A 27,848-nucleotide genomic window follows, 5' to 3' on the forward strand; every position below is an offset into this window, starting at 1 on the left:
AGGGGGAGGGGGAGGGGGGGTACAACAACTCCAGGCGATTTGAAAATCTACGAGTCGTACCCTCCACTACGGAGTCATTCACCCGTCGGTCATCGTCGCATCAACACTTTGTTTTTTTTTGTTTATGTTTTTTTTTTTTTTTTGACACCCTAGTGGTCAGTTGGTGCAACAATTAAATCACTGGAGTGAATGGTGATTCTGTGATTCCGTGACATTCTGACATTCAGTGAACGAAGTGACATATTTTTTTTTGTGAACTATGAATTTAATTTTTTTCTCCACTGGACTCCAGTTTTTTTGGTAATTTTTATTTCACGGGGTTCTCTCTGGATTGACTGGCACTCTGCGAGAAATTGAAAGAAAAGGTCAGTTGAATGTGATTATTTGGTTTTTATTCAGTGATTTGAGGGGGGGTGGGGTGATGAGAGGGCGTGCGTGATAATTAATTTAACCGCTGCCATCGATTAATTTCACGTAATTTGTGGCTTAATGGGGCGCGAGTGGCATCTGCCATCGGTCGGAGGTGAAGAAAATACAAGTGGAACGGGGGAATTATTTTTTTCTTCGGTGTGTGTATTTGATTTATTATTGTTCAGGGGTTTTATGGTTTATTATCTAATTCTCGGCGCCGTCGGTGCGGAATTCATCGGACATGTCAGGATTTTTCGTGGATTTATTCCGATTTCTTGATGAAAGGGCTGCACACATGACGTAATCTGGGATTAATAAGACGTTTTAATCCCTGCATTTTGTCGCTCGTTTTAATGACGGGAAATATTCACAATTCTCGACATGATTTAAGACCTCGTCAGTGTCTTAAATTTTGATATTTGAGGGACTGATATTTTCTTGCGTGAATAATTGATGGATTATCGTAAAAATGGCTATTAAATTTCATTTAAGACGTCTTAAAATCTCTCAATACAAGACACAAGCTTCTGCAAAATTCGCGACACCCTAAATAAACCCCTCAACCGAAAATTTCAAATTAATTCTCCACCCCCGAGAGAAGATAAAAATCGGCTGATAATTCGCGAATGAGTACGCAGTCCGGAGCATCTCCAATAAATCCTCCGAGATCACGCGATTCTGGATTGGAAATAGAATCAAATATCGAGTGAAAGGTATAATGGAATATATACCGTAACGAAATGCAACCGACGTAGGAAATGAACAATGAGAACAATAAACAAAATGTCAACATAACACGGTAATATCGCAATAACACCCGCGTGTACCGATGTATTTGTTTGGGGGGGGACAAAGGGGGGTCGATTACTAGTGCGTCACGAAACGTCGAAAAATTTCGTCAGAACGGAAACTGCCATCTGACCAACGTAACCAGATCGTGACGATGACCGCCCGGGGAAGAACCCACTTTGGATAGATGTAATTAACAATCCGACCGATTGTTCCGGGGGACGTTACGCTGATGGGTAATTAAGCGATATGGCATGATCAACAATGCGAGAATAACCGGTCATACGATTATCGAAAGATTATTTTTTACATCACCTTTCGTTCCAGAAAATTTTATCTTGAAATCCCAACAACAAAGTCATCTGAATTTTCAATTATATGATAATTCATTTTTCATATAAACTGTAATTACGGATTAATTATAAATTTTCGTTCGTAAGAAAATCGGTGGACAATCCGGAACTCCACGAATAAATCGGTGACAGAAAAAAATTTTATTTTTGCTTTCACACGTAGTGTTCTGACTGTAAAAATGAAACAATTTTAATAGCCCTGGGATCCATAATAAATACAAGAAAAAAGTTGGAGCTGTAAAAAAAATGTCGAAGATTATTGCGATGATCGATTTTTTTAGAGTTGACTCGGGTCTTGGACCCGGTGAATTGCCCCGCATCTTGGGTAAAAAAAAATATGGAAATGGTGAAAAAATGAGGAGAAAAGGGCACCTGAACCCTAAACGAAATGAGTCCAGTGCCCCATAAAACGAATGACGGTTAGTTTGTAAAAAAATTACAATGGGCGATTTTTTCCACTCTCCAAAAAGTCCGAGGAAAAATTCAGGTCCCATTGTAAAACCGCCCCCATTGGCTACTTGGGGTGTGAGCGCCACTAGAAATACCCCCCTCCCCTCTCTCTCCTCCCCAACAACGGGCCCCAATATATCCTCGATTTTTTTTTACGTTCAGAAATGGCACGTGGGTTCAATACAATTTTCACTTTTACAACCTGAGGTAATAATGGGCGCAGAGAAAAAAAAATCCAAGTCCATTTTTTAAAAACCGACAATATTTTTTACGATTATTGCAATGCATTCCGAATGTTTTCAAATGTTTACGAAAAAAAAATAGATTTAATCTGCGGAAAAGAAATTCAAATTCGGTCCAAACTCAAAATTTACTCATAAAAAAAAAATCAAAATAATTATAATAATGAATAATTATTTAGATTCGGTGAACTATAATCGGTGAAAAATAATTTTTTATAATTAATGAAAATACGAATTTCACCTTCCAATTACGCAATAGTTTTGATAATAACATGGACATAAATAAACGAAGGAATAATTTATAGCATTATTATTCCTTTATCGGAGACAGCGATTCCTCAGTGGAATAGGTAAAGGGTAATTATTACCGAGAGGAATTTGCATAACCCTCGATTTTTCTCGACGCGATCGATAACCGATGGCGGATCGATCTGTTGATTCTGCGGATGATACCGAAGTCATGCAGAACGCAGGGGGATGCACCGGGTAAGGCTTGAAAAAAAAAATAAATAAATAAATAACTTGAATATTTCGTTACCAGGGAGCTGCAATGATTCTCACGGCTCCAGTATTATATCGCGCAACCTCTTGCCTCTTGGCGATTCTTGATCTCGATCGTCGGCATTCAAGAGCTGCTCCTCCAAAGATCCGTGTGTATGAACCCATTTCGTTTCAGATAAAATGGCGAAAAAACAGATCGCTCTTACCCTCATCATCATCCTTGAATTCTCAGTGAAGTGCAAGGATGCGGTCTTCACGAATTATTAAAAAGTCAATTTAAAAAAATATATCAAATACCTAATCTTGAAATAAATCTAATAAAATTATCTTCCGACCAAATGATATTAATATTAATAAGTAATGATTGTTTATTATTGACTCGTAATTGTTTTCCGAGATAAATAAAAATCGGTATAGCCCTCGATTTATCTCCAACCCCGAAGTTATCGTCATTGGGACAATTGCCAAGAGTGCAAGCCCAACACCTGCGATTCACCAGGACATTTGCCAATCCACTGACAGCAAAAAAAAAAAAATATATTGACCGGATACGCACCTGCGATTCCAGAGTGCGGGTAGGATAATAGACGCGACGCACGTGTGTGGGTCGCTAAGAAAATTTCATCCATACAAATAAGTTTTGAGGAATTTTTCCATCGGTAAAATAACGTTTTCTCTGCTTAACGCGGATGTAAATATTAGACGTGGGTAAAAATTGTTTTAATAGGGAGCATTAATTTTTCAATTGCACATCGAAGCTCAAATTGATTGTTATTGCACCTGCAGTCGACGCACCGGGAAATTTCATCCGGAATTTTAATAATAACGAGATATTTTTCCTGTTTATTCAATTTGTTTAATTCAATTGCATAAATTTTTTCATTACGTTTTTCTAACGTTTCATTACTAATTTCTTCCCACTCCTACAATTATCTAATTATTATATTCAATAATAAAATAACTTATTGTAATATTCCAATATTTAATAATTATTATGATGTAATTATTATCATTATGTTATTGAGATAGAAATTGGAAGACTGATTTTTTTTTGGAGATGATGAAAATGGTTCTGGAAGTTGACACTTTGATATTTTTTTTCCTGGAAAATTTTCTCGGCTCATCTTTGGACTGGATGAACCCATGGAGGTATTTACCACATGGGTGGAACAATATGACCCACATATGAACTTTCATACGTGACAGCCAATCGCTAAATGGGAAAGTAAATTCCCAGCTAATGGAAGAGACATCGGGAATGTTTGATCAGGCAAATGTTGTGGTACAGAGACTCGAATGACTGTTTCCTGACCTACACCCGACACTCAGTAATTGACGACTTATTCTCATTCGGTGACAGATATTTTTTTTATCACCGTGGAATTTTCCACCGGTCAAAACGATTTTTTTTCTCACTTTTCCGCTCGTTAGTTTCATCGCCTCCAATTATTTCCACCGATTGCATTAACAAAAAAAAAAAATCGGTAATTAAATATTTAATTTATTTGAGGAAAAAATAAAAATAGGATTGAAAAATAATTGGAGAAAAAAAATTCATTCCAAATTAATAAAAAATATAAACGAGATAAATATTTTTTTTCTCCAGCTGAATTGAGACGGTTTGAGATATTTTTGAGAATATTCTCGAAAGTATTAATTTCTCCGCGTGGTTTTAATTTTTTTGGTGAATTTTTTTGGGTCGACGCGGGAGAATTTCGTAATTTTGTGCGAGTGGATGAATTTGCTCGGGAAAACGCAAACATTGTGACAATTCCATCGATCACCGCAGCTGGATTTTGTAACAATCCCGGGGCTTTCGAGATAGAAAAGCGGATATAAAAGTTATCGTAATCACTGCGGTTTTCGATCAAGTGGTCTCCGGCGTTTCCATACGACTGATTCAATGTCTTTATTACAGCATTCCTATACATTGGATGGATGAACTTTATTTGGCCACACGGAGAGAAATATTTAATAAAAATTACATATCTGTTCCGTGATTAAAGAAAATTTTATGGAAGTGTTACGGAATTTTTATTTGAATTTTCTCAATGCCATGCAGTGATTTATTGATCAATATTAATTTATAGTATAATTAACGCTCCATACGAATATTTTGTTAATTATTTTTTGCAGATGAATCAACAGTGCAAAGTTTGTGGTGAGCCAGCAGCTGGTTTCCATTTTGGTGCATTCACGTGCGAGGGTTGCAAGGTGAGTAAACAAAAAATGATTAGATTATTTATTAATGAAATGTGTGGCATGGCGGAGAGCGAAAAAGTTGTAAAAATAATAAAATGAAAGAATCGAGCAGAATGACCGCTTGCTTTATCGTAAAGGCTGTATTTCCTTACTGGATGTCGCAAAAGCCACAGAGCAATCGCTTTCACGACCCGAGGTTAAACGTTTGGTTAGGCATGCGTGTATGACCCCTTCCCAGTATTTGAATTGAAAGAAAATCCAACCGACAGAGAGTAAAAGAGAGAGACGATAACTCCGGGCTCGATAAAATTTACCATCCCTGGCGCAAATTCCAATATTAATTATCGGAATTAAAAACCCGGGGATTTATAAATCATACGATAATATGAGGATTAATGATTCACCGTGTGTGAGGAATAATTGCAACAATAATACTGGACATTGCTAATTGTTATTGCTTATTTATTCTTTTCCGCGGAAAAAGCGAAATTTTTGGGAATTTTACTCAATCATTCGACTAAACTCATTTTTTTTATTCATAATTATTTTGAAGGAAATAAATTATACATTTTTATCAGGACTTGTTTTTTATTTATTCTCATTTATTGCGAATGCTCCTCAATTAAAAGTATAATTATGCAAATGCAAGTAAAAAATTATCTGAGTTGCGATAAAAAAAAAAATTCTAAAATTCAGAGAAAATATTTGTTTAAAAATTTTCGATCGCTTGAATATCCCAGATATTAATTGCCTAGTCATTAGAGAAGTCACGTGTAATTTTCCAAGAGTACATTAGATGTAAATAAAATAATCATCAAGATAATCTGGAGTAATGATCGAGATAAAGGGCCTCGTGCTCCACATAACCTCGAAAATCTCATAAATATTCCCATAAATGCCATCAGCAATGAAAGTGGGAGATTTGACATGCTACGATGGGCCTGAAAATGAAAATAACGAAATGAAAACAATGTCGCGGATTGCGCAATGGTTAACTAGGGCGGAAACAATTGTGGCGGGCAAGTGCGAAGCGCCGGAAGAACTATTTTCCCCACCATCGTGATTTCATCTGTAGATGCCCCTCACCCATGCCATAACCATAAAAATCTAATTTTTCCGGTGTTGAATTGGATTAGAGCTCATTCAAATTATTCATGAGGATTTCTTTTTCACAATCCTCCAAGTCCAAGCGTTTTGGACTATGAACTTGCAGATCTGATCCCGAAGAAATATTTTTATTTCTATCATAAAAAAAAAACATCAATCATTTCATTACCCAGAGACATTTCAAAAAAATTATCGAGTTGTGTAGAAAATTGAAAAAGAATGATGATTTAAAATATTTTATAATCCTAAAATGGAAATTTTACTCGAAAGGAAAATTTCCACGGATTTCCCTCGGAGGTTTCATTAAATTTGGCAGCGAAACGCGACCGAAAACTCGGGCACGAGGTTAAAGCCTCTCTCGCGCATTGCCATTTATTTTTTCCTCCAGAAATTGCATAACGGCTACTTAAGTTGGGTACAAGTTAGTTGTACATAATAGTGGCACTGTTTTTTCACGATTGTGTCATCGGGGATTCAGTTGTGAACCGAAGAGCGTCATGTCATGCGTCGCGGTGGCCGTTAGACCGACGCCAGACATTACGCGGGAAAATTGACAGATCGTATCGCCAAGTGCCTGACGATTATTTCCATCAGGAATTCCCCAAAATTCCATTTTCCATTTTCACCTGCATTTTCCTGACCCAAATAACATCACTAACAGCTCTGATTTTATTATTCACATAGCGACATTTTCGAAATGATCACTTGGCCGATACGTTACCGCGTATCTCGACCCGTCGGTCAAAGAATATTAAATTTTTTTAATTCCCTGAACAATAAAATGGAAATAAAGTGAGATAAATTGATCCCTCAATTGACTGAAATTTTTCAATGCAGCGGAATATTTTCAAAAGACTTTCATCTTTGAGGGTTTTCCGGGATTTTTCCAGATGGTGAAAAAATGTTTTCCTCAGCGATTCCACATTCACTCTCGGAGGAGACCACCTTCAACCTAGTACGCGTCTATGAACATCGGGGACTGTTTGAGCGCGGGAAGAGGCCTCCTTTCAGAAGGCGAACCGACCGGAAACTATTAATAATAATCCACACACGCGCCCGCGTGGCCGGAAAAAAAAAAGGGAAAGCGCAGGAAAACGACGAGGTCTTGTCATGGCTGCCTAACCTACGTTATTTTTCGCATCAGCGCCAGATAAGATTAGAGATTTGTCCGATGCGAAATTGCAAACGAATCCAAACCCATCATGAAGAATATTTCAAAAGCCATATAAAGCGACCGTCTTTCAATTTTTTTTTTCAGCGACGGAAATCTGAAGAATTTTTTTCACCAATTTCTGGCCCTCCAAATCGTCACCATTTTTTCTCTAACCTCTTGCCCCAGGACATTCAGTTGCACTCAGATATTTATCTATCCGGTTTCTTTATTCCTCATTACAGCCTCCCCCCTCCCACGCCCCCCCCCCATTTTTCCATTGTTCCATCGCCGACGACCGTGTCCCTCTTAACCGAGAAAACGAAAACTGCAATTACTTTGTTTACCGCGTGTGCCACACTCGCACGGCAATTTGTATCAGCGAAAGAATAGAGAATTTCGACCAACTTGGTTCTCTCCTCACTTATCACAGTTTTTGTCTTCTTACGGAGTCGGAATCTCTCGATTGCACCATGTACAACAATTAGGGTTCGAAGACACGAAACACGAGTATTGCAGGACAACTAGCGCGGGCGCACGCGCCTTGAGTTGATTCCCCTTCATTCTTTTTGTTTCACTAGCATGTCAGCACCGATGAATGAGACAATGAGAGCGCGATTGCAAGAAATCTCTAGCGCAAAGGGGCCCGAGGTTACGCGATACTACAACTCGTCGTAATTGGATGGTTTCTGGGCCTCTGGGGCACGAAAATTTCGCGTCTCTAATACAATAACATCCGAAAAAAAAAAACCAAAAACAATGTCACCTAACCGTACAATTACTCTTCTTGTTCTTGCAGTCATTCTTCGGGAGATCCTACAACAACTTGAGCAGCATTTCGGAGTGCAAAAATGGCGGCGAGTGCGTGATAAACAAGAAGAATCGGACAGCTTGCAAGGCGTGCAGATTACGAAAATGCCTGCTAGTCGGGATGTCGAAGTCGGGATCGAGATACGGGAGAAGATCGAATTGGTTCAAGATCCATTGTCTGCTGCAGGAGCAGCAACAGCAGCAGCAGAATCAAATGACAGCGCAAAGGCATCAGGCGAGTGCTATGAGTTCGCCGATTGGTATACACACGACATCCAGAAGCAAAGAGGACTCTGTGATGCTGGGACTGGATGATTACAAGAACTCGACATCACCGTCGATCAGCTCACCGGAGTCTCACAACAGTGACAGCTCTGTTGAGGTCTCCGAGAGGAGAGCAGCCTACGGCCTGCACCCTGGCTTCAGGCCACTGCATCCACACCTGCCACCATCGGATTTGTCAGCGCTTGGGAAGGAGATGATGAGCCTTCCTCTGGGCTTTCATCTGGGTGGAATGTCCTTGATACCTCCGACCTTCCTGCCACCCCCGAGTCTCGCCATGTTCTCACCCTATCATCTTTATCCAGCGCATCACGGCCTCGTTCCAAGTCACTCTGTCAGATCACCACTTGGCAGCAGCAACACCACCACCATCGGTTCCAACGACGACTGCACCAACAACAACAACAATCGATACACCGTTGACAATAATAAATCTAAAAGTAATGACGACTCGAGTGTTCCAGACACCTGCAACAAGAGGTTCTACTTGGATGCTGTGCTGAAGAGCCAGAGGACAGCGTCAAGTCATTCGCCGATCTCTCAAAAATCGAGATCAGCTGAGCAATCACCGCGGACAAGTCCAGACAGGGACACCCTCCCTCAGGACAATCCCATCGATCTATCCATGAAGGCTAATCTCATAAGTCCCAGTGATGATTCTGACGAGGACATCGATATGGAGGACAGCGATCGTGAGAGTCCGCCCCTCAAGAGGCGACCGATTGATCTGACAACGAGATCGTAATAACACGCCAGAAGGACATGATCATCACACCTGCATAATGCGATGCATGCTAATTTCAATGAAATCAATGTCTTTGGCTGGTTAATTAGCCATCGCCGAGAGATCTCAATGAGGATAAACACGGTGGTTAATGTTGATGGTTGTACGTTGGCACGTGTTGAGTACGTGTTACAAGAAGCTGAGGTACACGTGTCCCATGAATGCATCCACGTTTTATCTTGCAACTTGGGGAGGGCTTCGATTCCCTGTCGATGTTTTTAAACGGTACACCTTCATCGGGACCATCTCTGTCTCGTTGATTTTGTCCCCTTATTCTCCCCATCGTCTGGTAGAATTACACCATTCAGATTGATTCTGATTGTCCAGTGTCCTCTGGGGATCAAAGCGATGGCAGGTGATGGTTCCAGGTGATGATTCAATGGGGCTCGTCGAGGAGTTAACGTTGAAACACTTGTCTTCCTGCTGGTAGGAGGGGGTTATGAGCTGGACAATACCTTTGCCACTGCGTTATCCGTGGACACGAGCTCATCTTGCCTTTACACAGGTTGGCTTTTAGCGGCTTGTACTTGTTTAGCATTTTTGCTTCTTTATTTCTCGTTTTTTTTTTCTCATTCCCTCACCAGTCTTGGTTTTTTAACTCATACCCTGGGCGGAATTGCCTTGGAACATGCGAAATAGCTCCATCGCAGGATGACCAGGGCGATAGCGAAGGGCTGGCCAGAATATTGAGGTTATAGTGTGCAATTAATCCGGGGATTCCCCGAAAATTTGTAAAGGTTAGGGTTAGATTAGGTTTGACGGATGAAAAATTGTGTAAATAAGGAGTAAATTCGTTGGGACCAAGGCCAGTTAGTTTTTTCTTTTGTTTATTCAGGTGTATATATTAGTTGGATCGATTATATCGCATCTGTTTAGTTGTAATCATTAATCAAAGTATAATTATGGAGCGTCCAAAGACGCGTAATTCAATCGCACTTTGTATTTAAGATGTTTTATTATTTTGTATGATGATAAATATATGAAAAATAGTGAAACCTGTTTAGTGTCGCTGGTGGATGATTTTATTGGACCTGTCGGTGATGGTGGATGAGTATCTTCTCATTAGAATATGTTGATTATTTTTATCAGTTGTTGAGATGTTATCTCGGGTGAATAAGAATAGAACTCGACGTTTGACTGTTCCATCTTGGCACGGAAATACGAGGTTTGCGTGTGAACCTAACAAGTAAAAGGTTACGAGCATAAATAGGCAATATAATGAAGCACGGGGTAAAGATGGCCGGGGTACTAACTCATAATGCACCCAAGAGCCATGAATATTCAACGTACACGCAGTATAAATTCCATCCTTACCTCTTTACCTCTCCCACCACCAACTTGTCTTGTACACCCAATCTCACGTACAAAACATACGTATGCGTATAATTCACGGATACATCTATATAACCCAGGCAATATCCGCGCTACGAGAGGTAGAATAAATGATTACGGCTCAAATATCAATTAGAGTTGGTCACAAGTGCTTTCGCGCTTTCCAGTTCGTCTGACATCTATCTGTACTGCATTCCTATCGCCGATTACTTTATTCAGGATGAAAAATTTTATCCCGAGACTTTTTTATCGTCGGCATTTTTCCTCTCAGGTCCACTGCCAGTGGTTTGGTTTTTTTTTTTTTTTCATTTTCATCATCGATTTTTTTTTTAAGGTGAGAGGATTTTTTGAGTGATTCTGAGATGATGAGAAAAATAATTCAATAATCGTATTTATGGGTAATCAATTTTCTAATAAAAAAATTATATTATAAATTGTGAATAAATTTTTCGAAATCTGAAATTTGGAAAAAATTCGGATATTTCAATAAAAATAGAAATAGAAAGTGTGGAAATTTCGTTTTATCGTAAGCAAAATTGTAACGTTCGTTAAAAAATGGGTGAAATGATTCGTCCAGCAGAAAAAAGCGATGATGATGGATGGAGTCTAGTGCAGAAGTTCAGAACGTGTTCTTTGTAGCAATCAAGTATTTTTTCGAGCAGCTATTAATTTTTTCATCGAGTGGAATGAGAAGCTATTATCTTCCGTATTTTCCCGGGGCCTTTTTTTTTTCAACAAAATGTTTTTCCCCACCCGCGAGACTCATAGCTCTGTTATGTGTTTCTCGAATATAAATCCGTGGTTTATGTGACCACAGTTCACGCGGGGTTACCGTTGGGGTCTGAGTTACGGTTCACCTCGCATTATTAAACCCTCACGAATACATCACTCGTATTTTCCCGCCTTATTTTCTCCCCCCATGGCGTGGTGCCTTTTTTTCAATTCTTTTTTTTTTTCGGGTATTTTACTCACTCTTTGAGGCGATTTTTTTCCACTCCAACTACTCCCACGCGACGAATATTACTCACTACCGAATAATGACCGGGTGATTGGTGTTGCCGTGTTTTTCGAACTTGTATATTACGGTATACGTGTTTATACATCGCGTGCATTCCCTCCCCCCATTTTTTGTCATTATTTTTTTTTATTTGTTACATTTAACGTGAGAGAGGGAGAGATCAAGGCTCCAGGGATCGTTGAGTTTTATTCCAGATTTTTATTCCATGAGAAATTGATTGATATTTTTGGAATATATTATTCTCTTTTAATTTTATTACTCAAACTTTAAAATTATTATAAAGACAGCCTTCATTAATTTCGTCTACCAGTAAAAAAAATGAATAAACAACGAATTAATTATTATTTTTTGGAGTTATCAATTTTTTATCTGGCGGTTTAGGAAATGAAATATTTTCCGACTCGAAAAAGAAATGGAGGCTTTCATTTGAAAGCGAAAAACTGAAATTGAAAAATTTTGGAGGAAATTTTCTCTTATCTGTGGAGAAAATGGGGTGAGCACTACAGACACACCCTAGAATGGGAATTTTGGTGTTGGTAGCTTTGCAGGTTGTGGGCTACGACTGATAATTTATGTGGGCCCGGTTACAAGTGGGCCGCATTCTCCACAACCCCCGAATGGATTTTGACTCTGGGTCCAGGACTATTACTTATCAATTAAACCGATTTATAGGCTCTAAAGGCGTCGCAGGTCCGCCCGGGGGGGCCCTATCCGGACCCAGAAAATTGCACCGTCAAACTTGGCTGGCCCCTGGCATGTACAAAGGAGTTAAAAAATATTTTTTAACTCCTGGCCCTTTTTGGGGAGCGTTTTTATGGGTTTTCACTTATTTTATCATCATTCTGGCTCCACTAGATATTTATTCGGGGCGGGTGAGTTTAATTTTTCGTCTCTTTGTGGTCAGCCCTGAACATATACAAGAGACAAATATCTCTCAATCTTCTATATTACGAGGCAACAAGTTGCTGTGGAATAAATTTATCGTTTTATGCCTTTCGGGCATTACAGTGTATCACTATTTTGGTTTTGTTCGGGTGAATCAGGGGAATTCCAATTCTTCTGCGCATAAAATCCGAGTTTCCATTAACTCATTGAAAGAAATTACTCCCGGGAATTTTTGAAACTTTTTTCGCAATTTCCGAGTTTATATTTTTTATTTCAGTCATTTTTGAGAAATAATTCATATGGAATATTGAATTTTATATTGAATTTTGAGTGAAATTCTGGATTCTGAGTTTTCAAAATTTCGGTGGACCTCGATTTACGCAAAAATTTTGAATAGATCCGTGGGAAAGTGTCCAGTCTAGGCCTCACCATTTTTTTCGATCAAATAATCATAAAAGCTGAAGAGTTAGTACATTTGTATGCAAATATAAAGCCATAAATCATACGAATGTTAAAAATGCATTAAATTATTAATCCACGAGATACGATAGAGCGATATGCGTTATTTACAAGGATAATCCCGTTAAGAAACCTCGCTTAAAATTACAATAAAATATCTTGGTCGATTAATTCACTGGAGAATTATTTCAATGTCTTTCACTCCTCGATATTTCCGGAAATTCTCCAATACTTCCAGTTTCCAGTTTTCTCCAGTCATAGGGATTCAAGTATCTGTTTATTTACAGTAAATTAAAAAATTATTGAGAATTGTGAAAAATAAAAAAAAATTGGTTTTGAAATTCAAAATAATTTGAATTCAAAATTTTTTAATTCAAATTCAAAACAGCTACTTTAATCCGTCTCTTTCCACGATTTCGCTATTCAATCAATAATCTCCATCATCTTACGGTATTCCTGGAATTAATTAATAAAAATCCACGGAACTCGTGTGAACAGACTCAAACGTCATTCACATGCCTCCAAAAATTCTGGTCTGATTCATATTTCGATAATTCGTATTTCTCAATGATAATCTGAAACCACTCGATAAATTCTCGGTCTCAAGACATCAGGCAAAATTCTTTAGTAACGAGCGGAGAAATCTGTGAGCTATTCCAATCAGAATTTTTTAAATCATGCAATTTATTTTATTAAACACATTTCCTGGATTTATTTTTCAATCAAAAAAATAAAACGGAAAGATAAACCTCGTAAATAAATAAGTGTTAATTACGTTCTCTATAATTTTTTAATTATTTTTTAATTGACATTAAATTTCAGAGTAGTATTATTTCAGAAAATGGACAAAAAATGGGATCAGTGCCTGTCAGATTTTGGGGGAAGATGATTGAGTGTGAATACTTCGTAGTCTACAACGTTGAAGTGATAATCACCCATTAAAATCGTGTTGGAAGCGTTTTCACCGTCGTAACTGTGGGGCAAATTACTATAGCTCTCCAGATTGTTATTGCAGTTGTTCGCGATCATCAAGTCTGCACCCGCTCCAAATATGGGACCAATGCTGCAATAAACAATACGTTGTTAAAAGCGAATGAAAATTCATGGACAATCGATTAAAAAATTCTGAGACTGAAATTCTTCCTGGGAATCCCCCACACATCATTTTTTAGAATCAGAAAAATTCAAAGCCATTACAATACTTGATATCAATAACCAAATTAATTCAGGTAATTAATCTATCAATTAATTAATTAATTCTGGAGTAATATGAATTTGTAAAGAGAAAAAAAATTGAAGTTTCGTGGAGAATTAAAGGAAAATTTGTAAATGATGTAAAAAATCAGGGGTTCTTCATGATTTTTTATTGAAAGTTGATAATAATGGGAAATCATACTCTGGGTGATAGCAGATGGCGAAGGATTTTTTGATCAAGTCGTATTTCGTGGGGGGAACGTCTTGATTATTAGTGAGTGTGAAGAGAAAAGCCTTCTCGGAGGATATGTATTGACCCTTCGTGGTTGTCTTGTCCCAGGCGACATCGCTGAACCCTCCGCAGATTTCGCCACGTGTTCCCTAAAAAATAACCGATAAATTCTGTAGATTTTCAACTGATACATTTATCAAATCTCCAAATACTCCAGACAATCACCAAAGCTATCGTGAATGTAGGGGCGATGCCATCGCAGTGACGATGAAAAGCTGCAGCTGAATATCCGTGATTCGATGCTCTGAATAATAAAATTCATCATGAAGTTTTTTTTCTTCACATTTTGATATTCATTACCTGTAAATCAGTCTCCAATTTTGCTTCGATATGCCGTACCACTGGTTTAAGAGTCTCTGATACCCCATTTTATCTTGTGAGAGGATTTGGGAGTTTGGGAACATCAGGGGACCGACTCGAGGCTGAAGACGTTTGTCTGTACAATTCTCCGCGTATTTATTGGGAACTGCTGCAAATCTGTATCTAGAAAAAACATAAAAGGAATTGAACAATGAATTAATTAGAGCACTGATTATTATTATTGTAATTAAATTATTAATTATTGTAATATTCGTAAAAATATTACCTCTCGAGGGATAGCTCAATGGGAACAGCTCCAGTGGGTTCGACCTCTTCAGCAAATACATGACTGTCGATGAGGAGAAGTCTCACGTGATTTATCACTCCAGCAAGGTGTTGACAGACTCTAGCTCGTTCTTCCTCAGTCCAGTGTTGAGTTGGCTGGGTTACACCTGCCTGAGAAGACAGTAAATTCTCATTCACTTAAACGAATTGTCATTTCTGTGGGAAGAAGGGAAATTTCAGGAGCTACTTTCACCAATTGGCGGTGAAATTTTCACCTGGTATTTAGCCCAGTTCAGAACAGCCCTCCAGACGTCTTCCTCTTCCAGCCCCAGATAATCCGATGAGATCAATTTAACAAGTGCATCTTTCGGAAGATTGCAGAAGGCTGTTGTCTTCACGGTGTCCAGAGCATTCTCTCCGATGAAGGTGTAGCATCGCTCGATGAATGAGGAACAGGCACCCTTGCCACCTGAATATTTTTTAAACAAATCTTTTCAATGGGGGACATAATATCCGGTCAGCTCCATTAAGCAAGGGGTAAATATTCCCGAAAATAATAAACCTACAAAAAAACACAAGAGAAAAATTTTGTAGCCCATAAAAAACGCCACAAAAAAGTTCCAGTAAAGTTTCTCGCACCTCCCCCCGATTCCCCAGTATCCCTAAAAAATTCAAGAAGCCTCCGAATTTCAAAGGAAAAAAATCAACACTCAACTCCAATTGTATTTTTCAAAAATTATTTACTCGTTTTCACTTTGTTTACAATAGAAAATGTTGTACAACTCAATCTCTCAGGTGGAGGAACAATCAAGTCCATCAGAAAGTCTTTCTTTCAGTGGAAAAAACACTGCACAGAACAGTCCTCAGACCGCAATAAGTCCCCGAAAGTCCGTAAATTTGATTTGGAGACTCGACTGGAGTCTCAGAGGTTATGAAGGTTAATTGGCACCAGGATTTGTATTCTGGATGAGCGTGATGTTGTCTCCCTTCAGCATAATTCGCCCCAGCTGTTTCCTGGCCTTCGTCTTAACGTGAAATTCCTCGGCGTCATCCAGGACGAGATTCATGTACTCGTCGAAGCCAACGATGTGTCCCTCGATCCTCAGGTTAATATTTTCGAACAACCAAACCTGCACCCTCGAACGATTCTGCAGATACCTGAAGATGAGGTTGATGGGCTGGACCATCACCTTCTGCACCTTCTGAGGCCCTTTGTACGACATCTTCACGGATTTTTCAGATGTTCGAGGTTAGATCACCTGGTGCGTTTGCACGACGCGTGTTTTGATGGATTTTTACTTTCGGAGTAATTGAATTGAAAGGTGAAGTGAGAAATGGCGGCGGCTTCTCAGGGTTCACGAAAATTTTTGGAAGAGAGGAATTCCCTAGGATCCACTAGTCAGTTCTTCAAATTAAATCAAATATATTTAAATTTGATTATGCAATATTACTGGCAATTAATTGATGTAGTTTTAATTTTTTTAATGTGAAAATTTGATTTTTTTACGAAATTTTATGAATCGTCGATCTAGAAATATAAAAATCCCTAGATTTTCGGGGTAGATTCATCTTCCAGCGGCCGACAAGGAAGAAACTCCATGTTCTCAGGCAAAAATGAAAGCCACCAGCAATAGATGGCAGAAGAATTACCCAATTATATATTACGATCGCGTGCATTCCAAATATTATGTCGATCCCATAAATTCCCTCGGGCATAATCGGCATAAACCCGCGAGAAATGCGACATAAAAGGCCATTCAACCCACGAATCACTTAAAAAATTCCACAAAACACATAATAAAGATAATTTTCACTTCACAAGTCATATCCACGCGAAATAAAAAAAATCGGATAGCGAAAAAAATCCGCACGACCTCAAAAACTTCCATAAAAAAAAAAATAGAATGAGCTCTCATAAAAAATAACACAAAGATAATAAAAATTATTATCCAACCAATAAATAAACACTCCAATTACCAATAAATTCAGTCTATCCACGACGGACTAATTACCGTAATGATTAATCCGCGAGAATTCGTGAGAGAAGTGATATTTGAAAATGAAATGAAAATTCCACTGGGCGCGGGAAATAGCGCGAAAAATATGCGGAAATTCTCAGAGTCTCTGAAATGCCCGGAGTGAGTGAGACAGATGATTGAAATTCCGGTCAGGTCTCTGGTATTAAATACGAATGAAAATAATGAAGATTGATGACCCCAGAAATGTCATGTTTTTACGGTACGTACTAGTTGTCGGAGCTTCCGGTGAAAAAGACAAATCAAATCCAGACGCGTCCACGTCAGCACTCCATCTCGTTACCCCTTGGATGAATTTTTAACGCTTGAAACTAATGATATTTGCCATCGAACTAATTTCATCTATATTTTTTATTTCCCTCCCCCTCACGAACAGATGGGCTATTTTTTTATTCGCCTGGGTAATCGATAATTCTGGGTTAGCCGTGATTTAAAACATCCAATATACCTGCCAGTGAGCTGAAAGGCTTTGAGGATACGCTTTTTCTCTCGTCTCGAGGCAATATTGAACATCGGGGTACGATAAATAATTCAGGAACGAGTCTGTACCTTTTCTGGTATAAGGCAGGATTAATTTCAACCCCAAATTGGGGAAATGTCGGGGAGTAGCCGGTGAAAATGAGAGCAGGATGAAATTATTCTGGGACTCTGTCACGTTCAATGAGAACTTCATGCAACAGCTGATTCTATAAATATTTTGCTTCTCAAGTCTCAAGTCTTCAATCCAGAATGATTTTTTATCGTAATTGAAATATTTTTCTTCAGTACAGGTTTAATTTCTCAATTTTTTTGGGAATTCAATCCAGTTCGAGCCATTATATCTCTCAATGTAAGGTAAATATCGCTTTTTTTAATAGAATCTTTTTTGTGGAGTGAATCGAGAACTATAAAATAGGTCTACACTGAATTTTTCGTATCTCTCTTCGATCCGGAGATATTCCCCCGGAACTTTTCGATTTGCAAGATCGACGTGTTATACTCATTACTGAATCTGGATTAATTAATGGAATCGATGTGACGTCCTGGGATCAGATGTGTTTATTTAATTAGAGTGAACGATTTATTGGAGCTAAATAAATAATTCAGAGCTCCAGAGGATTCGAGTGGTTGAGTCACTCGAAATTCTCGTTTCAAAGTAAAAAATTCGTTTGATTTCTCACCGAGGACTCTCTCCTGGGCATCGAGGGCGGCTGTCAGAAGTGCACATGCATTACCAGGACTCAGTGTTGCAGAAACATGTTCCTCGCAGCTACGCCAAAGCTCCTCGACACCCAATTCCTGTGCAAGTGCCAGCATCTCGAAGATACCGCTGTCCTGGAGCATAATCTAAAGAGGAATAAAAAAATTGTGGTTTGAATTCCCTGAACATCTCGTGGTCATCCCCCAGCCAATATCAGTTATTTCAGAGGGTATTTCACCTTGCCAGTGTAGACGTAGTGCATGAATTGCCTGAATGTTTCGGGATGTGCGTGTGGCATTCGGACGGGGGTGGGATTCCCCGATCCTCCGATCCGCTTCGGGGCCGTAAAATTTTTACATCTGGAAATCAATTTTCATGTGAAAATTCCGGGAAATAATGACATTTATTTTTTTTTATCCTAGGTGAAATAGATCGATAACTGATTTTTTTTTGTTTTTGAATTTTTTTGAGGATGATGGCTTTCAAAAAAATTACAAATGACTGAAAAATTGTCGTAATTTCGCAAACGAAAATGCACGAGAAAATGCTTTGTACTGCGTATACATTGCGGGCAAAACGAGGGAATCAATGAGATTTTTTGCCATTCATCCTTGTCCCCGGGGATGAGGAATGAAAGGGCAAGATGAGGTTTAAAGTCGCAGGATTTCCACAGAGATGGGCAGAGAAAAGGGATCTATTGAACGCCGGAGACTTGCTCACAAGCAATATGTAAAGGGACGCATTGAATCAAAAGAAATGTGTCAAAGGCTCCGGGAAAAGCGGCGAATAGTTCATACGTTTGATGGTTGCGTGAGGAAAAAGAAGTTGGAAAATGCGATAGCACGACCTCTCGAGGTGTTTTTTTTTTTCATCGCAGACTCAGTGCACGAGCCTAAAAACACAGTCAGAACACTCAAAATGTTTGAAAAAGAAAAATCAACATGGTTTCACATCAGTCACACGAGTGAGGGGAAACTTCTCACTGGTATTTTTCAACTCTTTGATGCTTTTCAAAAGTCCAACGGAATTCCAACTTCTTGAATTGCCAATGCCACCGCGAAATATTTGAATTAAAGACGCCATTTTTTTCCGAGTTTTTTACGTTTGATGCTTTTTAGGCTTTGAGGAAATCATTCGCCCTTTTCAAACGATGTGATGATGGATTAATTCATGAATAACAATTTTTTTTTCAATTTAATATAACGCATTTTTTAAGCAGTGGTAAAGGGTCTAGGCAATTTTTCAATTTTTCGAAATCTACCATTACCCTGGAAACTACGGGTTAAAACAAAAAACTCTGAAGGACTTTATTGTAGCTGATTAAATTTTCGGTAAAAACAATCTTTTGCTATTTTCCGGTAAAATCAATCGTTTAGTACCAAGCGCTGATTTAAGTGGTGAAAAGGTACGGATGTAAAAAAAATTCAGTGTCCAACTGTAAAAATCGTTCCACCAAAATCCAGAGAATGGTTTCCACCGTGAAACTCAGGAAAACGAACAAAAAATAAATGCAATTATTCCGCCTCAAGTTTACCGTAAAATCTACAAAATACCGCGGGAAATGAGCGAACCATTTGACTCCGGGAGAGAATAGGGAAGTGTAAGCACAAAAAACACCTCCCCCTTCATTTTCTCACCTCTTTCACTCGCTCTGGTTTGTCAGAATCAACTTCGATAACGATTGTGGGTCAATTTTAATGACGCAAGGAGAAAAACCACACCAGGAAGTCGTGCCACCTCACTCTGGGGGAAGGGTGGAATTATTTCCGAGTAGACGTCGGTGTTCGAAAAAAAAAAAAAATGGGATGAGAATGAAAAGAAAAATAGTGGCGCATACGTGGAGGGCTGTACCCTTGCTCTAATCTCAGTACACCAACAGAAAATATCAAAGTTCTTCCTGAATGAAAAAAATAAATATTTACAACTAAAATTGTATCTTCAAGTCATTTCAGAAAAAAAATTAACGCGTCATGTCCAAATGGAAAGTTACCATTTACCATTTTTTTTTCTCTTCATTCACAAAAAAAATATAAATTGTTGTAAATAAAATGATATAAAATAGAGCAATGTGGAAAAATGAATGAATAGATGAATGAATTATTTTTTTATTGCGGAGAGAATTTTTTCCGCTAGTCTCGATGGAATTTAGTGGAAAAAAAAATTGGGAAATGGATGAGTGAGAAATGTTTGGGAAATTTTTATGAATAATTCCTCGCGTCGTTTATCTGTTTTCCAAATATTCTGTGTTGGAAATAAAATGACCAATCTCCCCCTAAAGCTATTACATCAACAATCGGTATCGGGTGGAGCCACCCCCACGGAAAGAGAAACCAGAACAATTGCGGAGGAGAAAGAAAATGATAAAAAAAAAGCCGAGTGGAAGAGCCCTCGGGAGGTTTCGGTGTACCCAAAGACTTTTTCGCGTACTTTTGTTCGGAATCGGTTCGTACTTGACGAATGCACACATTGGACGTGTGTATAATCGTGCTTTGGTCGTTAACCAAACCCAGAGGCGACATTGAACCCTCACCTCTTTTGCCTCCATAAAAAAAACCTCAACCCTCATCAGCCCCTATTCTCTTCTCCCTATTACTCGGCGTTTGAACTCCGCCAATTGTTCGATGCGTCAATGATCATTTTCTATTTGAAACTTTCAACAAGAAATATTTTCCACTGTAAATTTTTGAATTTTCGCGGTTTGGTTTTATGTCAAATTTTTTTTTTTGTGGAATAAACCCAAAAAAGTGGAGACAATCGGAATTACCCCCTCCCATGGCAGGTCGATTCCCCTCAATGCCCTGAAGGCAATGCCAACAATCATAAGGACTCCATTCCCCGAATTCCACAGATGAATATTAATTGAGCCCCTATTATGAGATCCTAATTGATTCGAAGAATTGTAATTAGCCGAGGAACTTTTCACCATTGAATTGGAGTCTGGCCCCATCCTCTGGATAACGTCGAAAGGTTTCGGATGAGATTTTGGTGTAAGAAGGGTCTTAACTTAATTGCTGGAGTCAATCGCACGTACATTTTCGTCACTCGGAATCTTTGATTCTTCAGATGCCACTCGTACCAGGGGAAAGGGAAATGCCAGTGCGATCTGTCGATGAGAGTTTCTTTTGTCCCCTGGTGGAAGTCCTCTTCGACGACCACTTGATACTGAGCAAGAGCTTTTCGATAAATGATGGCTGACGCGTATGTTCCGAGGTAAATCCATTCAACAGGCGAGAACAATGAACGAGGATGTCACCTGGTGCAATGATTATGACAAAGGTTTCGTGTCGATGATGGCTCAACCCCATTGTCAGAGATATTTTTAAAATTTTCGGAGATTTTATTCTGGAGTTTGTTCTTTGTGTTCTTAATGAGTTATGAAAAATGAATTTCATTCATTTTTTATAATTCCCCTCTCCCGATATTTCTTCATAATTTTCATTCCCAAAATTTAATTTCTCGTGAGGAGTTTTAATGGACGAAACAATGGGAGTGAAATTAAGAAAGGAAAGAGTGGAATTTTGAGACATTTCATCGTGATAATTTTTTTTCCCCTGATTTTATTTTATCCACAAGAATTCCACAGGTGATAATAAATCTCGAGAATATCCCGAACGCGTGAAAAATGTTTTTCCCTTGACATCGTCATCCCCAATAATGAAGAATCACGGTCGAAAGTATATTCAATCCCTGGGAAGAATCATGCTTATCTGAAAAGTTTCTAAGTTTTCGATTTTCCAGGGTAAAGTTTCCGGAGTGCCGACCCCGGAGCAAAAGAACGCCGGGACAATCCCCGTGGGAGTAAAACTGGACTGACCTGGCTTGGAGGATTATACGATGGCCATAGACGGGTGTCTCATCCCTTCCAAGGAGAAAAACAATGTCTGCTGAGTCCTTGTCCTCTGAGAGTCTAGCCAGGTCCTCGAGGAGGCGTGGAACACCAGCAAGTCCAGCCTCTCCTAGAACACCCGTTGAACTCGTGCTCGCCCCCACTCCCAACGCTCTAGTCCCCATTTTATTCAACCTAATAAATAAATAAAGACAAATAACAATATGATATTGTCCATCAAATTGCATGAATTAAATTCCTGAATGATGAATGAATTTTCAGAAATTCAGGAAGACTTCCGGGGAGATGTTGACTCCCCGTTTTATTCACCCCGAATTGATGATGGAAAGGGTTAACCCAGTGAAATGGGTACAACGGAGAATACAATGTGATCCGTTAATGCCCGTTAATCCGGAATTGATCGGTGAGGGAATGGGATCGAGTAACACCAGAGGATCGGTGAGAATCCGTGACCGATGACAGTGCCTAATGGCTCTGAAATACCTTGTACACAATCCGCGTCATCCGCGGTAACATATCCGCAATGTGGTGACTCTCCCACAATGAAACACAAGATTAAATGAAAAAGGCTCCGATGCCGATTAAACCGATTAAAACCAAAAGGTTGCCAATTTTTGAATTAATATTCCAGTGAATTCACCAGTTAAATCAAATTTATTGGAACTCATTCGTCGATAATTAATTCACGATTTTCGAAATCATATGAAATTAATTTTCAACCGTCAGTTCTAGATTTTTTATTCTTCATTCTTTTAACTCGAAATTTATCGCGTCGGTGAAATTCGGGAATTATTCTATGGCAAAATATTCACGTGTAATAATACCTGGGAATCCTCACGTGTACTTTGTTGTGATTCTCGGTGAAGGCCGACCGCCTCAACTCATTATCACGGGTTCGACCAAAATTCGTTCGCCCCTCCCCAAAATAATTCAAAATAAAATATCCAATTTCCAAAAAATATGCGATACACAATCCTTCACCTCCCACTCAATGCGCACGCGTTGAATTCAAAAATATGAATAAAAAAGTGAGAGAACAATAAATTGCGTTCACCAATTGAATAAATTTTGCACTCAATCGAAAATCAACACCTCGACAAGTAACTCCTGGTTATCCACCAGAATCACATCTCACAATTGCAGCAATTCCCATTTACCCCAACCGAAATAGGATAATACCACACAGGTACGTTCTCTCGACTCGTCCCTACGGAGCACAAACTCCTGAGAGATCGGTTTCACAAATACACTGTTGCCACATTCTCCACCCCGCACGTATATATTTCGCTCAGATATATCGCCGAGTTGTAAGAAAGACGCGTCCCACAACTAAACCGTGAGTATATCGACCCCGAAGAAGCAGTATATCATATAAAAACAGAACTGCCACGGTTATTGATTCCAAAAATCTCAATAATCCAAAAATTCTTCCAAAGATAGGCCCCTGATATCATTTTTTTTTTCCTCCCGACCGAGAAGAAATTACTGAGGAATCCGGTTCGATCCTCAACGGAATTCGTAATCTTCCCTCGCCCCCCTCCCACCTACGCCGTATTTTAATTGCCTTCACATCCTTGACAATTTTATTATCACCGACCGATAGTAAGACGAATCGAAATAAGAGATCGATGTGACCATCAATCGGTAGATCGCACCCATCATAACCTCAAACCAAGAAATCCACTTATTTTTTCAGTTCAATATTTTACAACGGAGAAGATTCTCCGAATTGATTTTAATTCTCAAGTCGTCACTTTTTTGGAATGTCTTAATTTTTTTCCAACCCTTGAATTGTAATTACCATCAGATGGTAAGACAGAGGTGATCGATAAATCGATCTGTCTCCTAGTTGGTACGGAATAATCTCAAATGATTTCCAATTTGGCGATAATCGATATTCATTTAGGATTTAACGAACCGTAGAACGCAATCAATTGGATTTCATGAAGATTGAGAGTTGCAATGAGATAAAATTGTGTTAAAATGCATGGCGACAGTAATTGCACCGTCAAGACGTACCCTAATGGCTCCGAAGTATGATCTCACCCCCCATTCCATTTTAGACAGATTTCCGGTTGAGTGACTAACGAAATTGTAGCATTTAACGTCAACGAGACCATATTGTACGTCATGGGAATGAAGTTTTAAACAAGTAATATTCAACTGCACGTGACGTGGGCCATTGAGGTCGGTATAAAATTACAGACGTAGTTATTGCCGAATGCGCGATTGAGCGAATAATAAACATGAATTTTCAAGTTTCGGTGATGATAAAGTGGTATGGCAACGAATCCATCTGTATCAATTGTTTCCCACTCGTTATTCATCAACGGGGTTCATCATTTTCCATCCGACAATTGAATCCGTAATCAAGCCTCGAGCACCGCTGATTGCGTGAATCATTTTAAATTAACGGAGCATGCAAATATTTTCGGAACTCAGGGGAGAGGTTGTCATGTTTTTCGTGAATTACATCTACATATTCGGGGTTTACGCAATTTATGGAGTGGGAATTGTACGCACGGAAATGTGATTTCAATGTCTCATTTTGGATTGGTAATGGGTGAATTAATAGATGCGGAAAACATTATGCGACATGCGAAGGAAAGTGGAGTGCGTAAAGTGCAATTTTGCGGTCAGCGGAGTACGCGGAAATTTTTTCGGAAAAAATTTTTAAATCGGTAGAATTTTCGTCTTATGAAAATATTCAACGACACGCCTGTACATTTCTATAGATTAAATTTTATATTGATTACAATAGCGGATAATGACCCTCGCTTCAAATCCCTAACAATTAGCAACAAATCAACAAATGGGAAGTTGTCACACACGTGTGAAAACGGCGACAAAAGGTGTATTTTCTGTAGAACTCACACATCGACAATCTTATTCATGTGAAAGGAGAACTTTGTCTCATTATCATTCATAATAAGTGAATGCAGCAGTTGTACGAAGAAGTAAGAATTACCAACGAAATGCGTCATCTTTCAGCGTGCATTCGGTGGCATTTACAGGAAATAACAGCCCCTGGGCATTGTAGCAGGACTTCATTGACGCCTTCTCACTCCACTTTTTCCATCTTTTTTCATCCATTTCCTCTATTCCTCATTCGTCACCACTTTCTGAACAGTCCATCTCGTTACAACTGCGGAAAACTTGTACCCTCCCTGCGTAATGAATAATTAGAATAAATAATAAAGTGCTAAAAGCCTTCTTCAGTGCAGAAGTTTCAATTGGATCGCAATTATCATGCTGCGAGATTCTGGGGGGGCGTATGACGATCATAACAAGAAGTGAAACCAACCATTAATTGCTGGTAAGTTAATTGTCCAGGATCATCATCATTTTTTCAGCGGATTTGTGGAAAGTACGATTTTACGGACTGATTCGCTCGTTGGGAATTGACTGCTGGAATTCGCTGAAGATTATTAAAAAAATTTTCAACAATTAGAGGCATTTTTTTGGCTTGAATGGGGTAGAGGAGCATGGAGTCGGAAAAAAAAATTGAACGTCAGAGTTCTGTGACCTTTCCACCGCTTATTCCGCTTCCTATTCACCCGCCAAATTTTTTTTTTCCTTCTTATTGTTCAACTTTTCCGTCACTGCCTCTAACCCAACGTAATCCCCTCTTTCAGTAATTCTATTTCCCGCGAAATTTCAGGCCCGGGCACCTTTTGTAGACGAAAAATAAGGCGCACACCAAAGGTTTCACGTTTCCCCTCGCTCACTATTTTTTTTTCACCCATTGTTTTTTTTTCTTTTTCGTCGTTTTTTTTATTTTCACAGCGGTAGCTCAAACGCAAATATTTCAAGGTGAGATTTTCCTCTCTTGTATTCGCGATATTAGTTTCATTGTGCGGGGAGTAACAGTCGATTTGTAGGAGCGGAAATGCCAGAGTGAAATATGACCGACGTGGGTGCTGGTGTATGACTTTTCATACAGAAGAGTTATGGACTCGTGGTGAAGTGCGATGGGGTGATGACGGGCCCATCCTGGGCTGGAAAATCATTTTCGGGGGTTTTGTATTTTATACTGGCAGTAATCACTAGTGTCAGTTCCATTATCACGCCGATTCTAATTTCGATTTTTCCAACCGGAAATGTCGAAATCACTTAGACACGACAAATTTTACTTCACTCGCTGATTTTATCCCGAAACGCCATTTCTATTATTTTTTTTTTATAATTTCCAGTGAATTATTTCTGTGCAGAGGAAAAAAAAAATTCCAGGGGCTCATCCCTGAATTTGAAAATTATCCAGTCATTCTTTAATCAATAACAAGATTAATAATGCACTAATTGGTAAAAAGATATTTCTGTATTTTATTTGCCATTTGAAATAGATAAAAGTAAACGGATAATTAATCCAATGATTGTCAATAAATTGGAAGAGTGAAGTGAAATTATTTTGGACTTGTTTCTCTCGGGATAATTTTGATGTTGTGAAACCGAGGGAAATTCGACTCCTCTGTACAATTTTACCGTACACCGTCCGGGAACAAATGGGATGGCATCGCATTTGCTTTTTCCCCTGGCTATAGTTCGAGACTCATGTAGCGGTCGTTGCTGAATTTCAGAATGAAAGTGACATTATAATGGAAGTGGCATTAGCGGTTTTACCACCCTATAGGATTGTAACGAGAATTGCCAGGAATATTCGTGTCGCCGCCTCTGGAAATTACGACGTGAATTATCATTCGCGGTTTCCGTGGACGCGGTTACCGAGGGGGTTGACAACACTGGGCAATGTTCAATCAATCATAGAACAGTCAAAAATTTTCGATAAAGTATCAGGGGAACATGAGAATCAAAGAGGTATTCACTGAAATTGGAAAATTCGAAATTTTGAATTTTTCAATTTCAGTGATACCTCCATGATTTTCACGCTCCCCTGATATTTTTTCGAAAATTTTGAATTTTTAAATTTCAGTGAATACCTCTTTGATTTTCATGTTCTCCTGATACTTCTTCGAAAATTTTGAATTTTCAAATTTCAGCGAAAACCTCCTTGATTTTCATGTTCCCCTGATACTTTTTCAACAATTTTGAATTTTCAAATTTCAGTGAATACCTCTTTGATTTTCATGTTCTCCTGATACTTCTTCGAAAATTTTGAATTTTCGAATTTCAGTGAATACCTCCTTGACTTTCATGCTCCTCTGATATTTCTTTGAAAATTTTGAATTTTCGAATTTCAGTGAATACCTCCTTGATTTTCATGCTTACCTGATATTTTTTTGAAAATTTTGAATTTTCAAATTCCAGTGAATACCTCCTTGATTTTCATGCTCCCCTGATATTTTTTTGAAAATTTAGAATTTTGAAATTTCAGGGAATATCAATTTCGTAACGCAGAAATTAATATCCACCCCCACCGCTGATTCCTTCAACAGCGCAACTGCTACTGAGGCAGTTACCGAGTCGGCTGTCGGGTAGACACCCCACCACTGCGTACGGCCCACTCCCACTCTTGGGGTGCAGTACTGCGAAGCCAATGGGGTCACTCAAGCCCCCAACGGTGGGGGGCTGTCCGTCAGCCGACTCTGTAACTGCCTCAGTAGCTGTCCCGCAGTTAGACGGATCAGTAGACGGGGTGAATATTATTTGTTGCTTTACGAAATTGGTATTCACTGAAATTTGAAAATTCGAAATTTTTGAAAAAATATCGGGGGAGCATGAAAATGGAGCAGGTATTAACTGAAATGAAAATTTAGAATTTTCAAATTTCAGTGAATACCTCCTTGATTTTCATGCTCCCCTGATATTTTTTTGAAAATTTTGAATTTTCGAATTTCAGTGAATACCTCCTTGATTTTCATGCTCCTCTGATATTTTTTTGAAAATTTTGAATTTTCAAATTTCAGCGAATACCTCCTCGATTATTATGATCGCCTGATATTTTTTTGAAAATTTTGAATTTTCGAATTTCAGTGAATACC

The 27,848-nt window shown here is 38.8% G+C and overlaps 3 protein-coding genes across 4 annotated transcripts; 1 reads left to right on the plus strand and 2 right to left on the minus strand.

Moving 5' to 3' along the window:
• The first annotated feature begins 49 nt into the window (after positions 1-49).
• Positions 50-10,080, plus strand: LOC105271369 (knirps-related protein). The gene is made up of 3 exons (XM_011312888.1): positions 50-365; positions 4,883-4,960; positions 8,005-10,080. Exons 2-3 carry the CDS (start codon positions 4,883-4,885, stop codon positions 9,040-9,042), a joined length of 1,116 nt encoding a protein of 371 aa, XP_011311190.1. The 5' UTR covers positions 50-365; the 3' UTR covers positions 9,043-10,080.
• A 3,476-nt stretch (positions 10,081-13,556) lies between these two features.
• On the minus strand, positions 13,557-27,160 carry LOC105271371 (kelch-like protein 17). 2 transcript variants are annotated; one of them, XM_011312892.1, is made up of 10 exons: positions 27,136-27,160; positions 21,877-22,083; positions 18,301-18,421; positions 18,043-18,208; positions 15,122-15,315; positions 14,848-15,017; positions 14,562-14,744; positions 14,427-14,505; positions 14,172-14,350; positions 13,557-13,838 (listed from the first exon to the last, which is right to left on the minus strand). In XM_011312892.1, the coding sequence occupies exons 2-10, from the start codon at positions 22,071-22,073 to the stop codon at positions 13,634-13,636; spliced, it is 1,494 nt and encodes a 497-aa protein (XP_011311194.1). In that variant the 5' UTR covers positions 22,074-22,083; positions 27,136-27,160; the 3' UTR covers positions 13,557-13,633. The 2 variants fall into 2 exon arrangements, with proteins under 2 accessions (XP_011311194.1, XP_011311193.1); XM_011312891.1 differs by lacking the exon at positions 27,136-27,160 and adding an exon at positions 22,734-23,403.
• Positions 15,567-16,178, minus strand: SmE (Small ribonucleoprotein particle protein SmE). Its single transcript, XM_011312889.1, has one exon. It carries the CDS (start codon positions 16,067-16,069, stop codon positions 15,785-15,787), a length of 285 nt encoding a protein of 94 aa, XP_011311191.1. The 5' UTR covers positions 16,070-16,178; the 3' UTR covers positions 15,567-15,784.
• Positions 27,161-27,848: the final 688 nt, after the last annotated feature.

This window comes from Fopius arisanus, unplaced genomic scaffold (assembly GCF_000806365.1).
Source record: "Fopius arisanus strain USDA-PBARC FA_bdor unplaced genomic scaffold, ASM80636v1 scaffold00108, whole genome shotgun sequence".
Classification (NCBI taxonomy): domain Eukaryota; kingdom Metazoa; phylum Arthropoda; class Insecta; order Hymenoptera; family Braconidae; genus Fopius; species Fopius arisanus.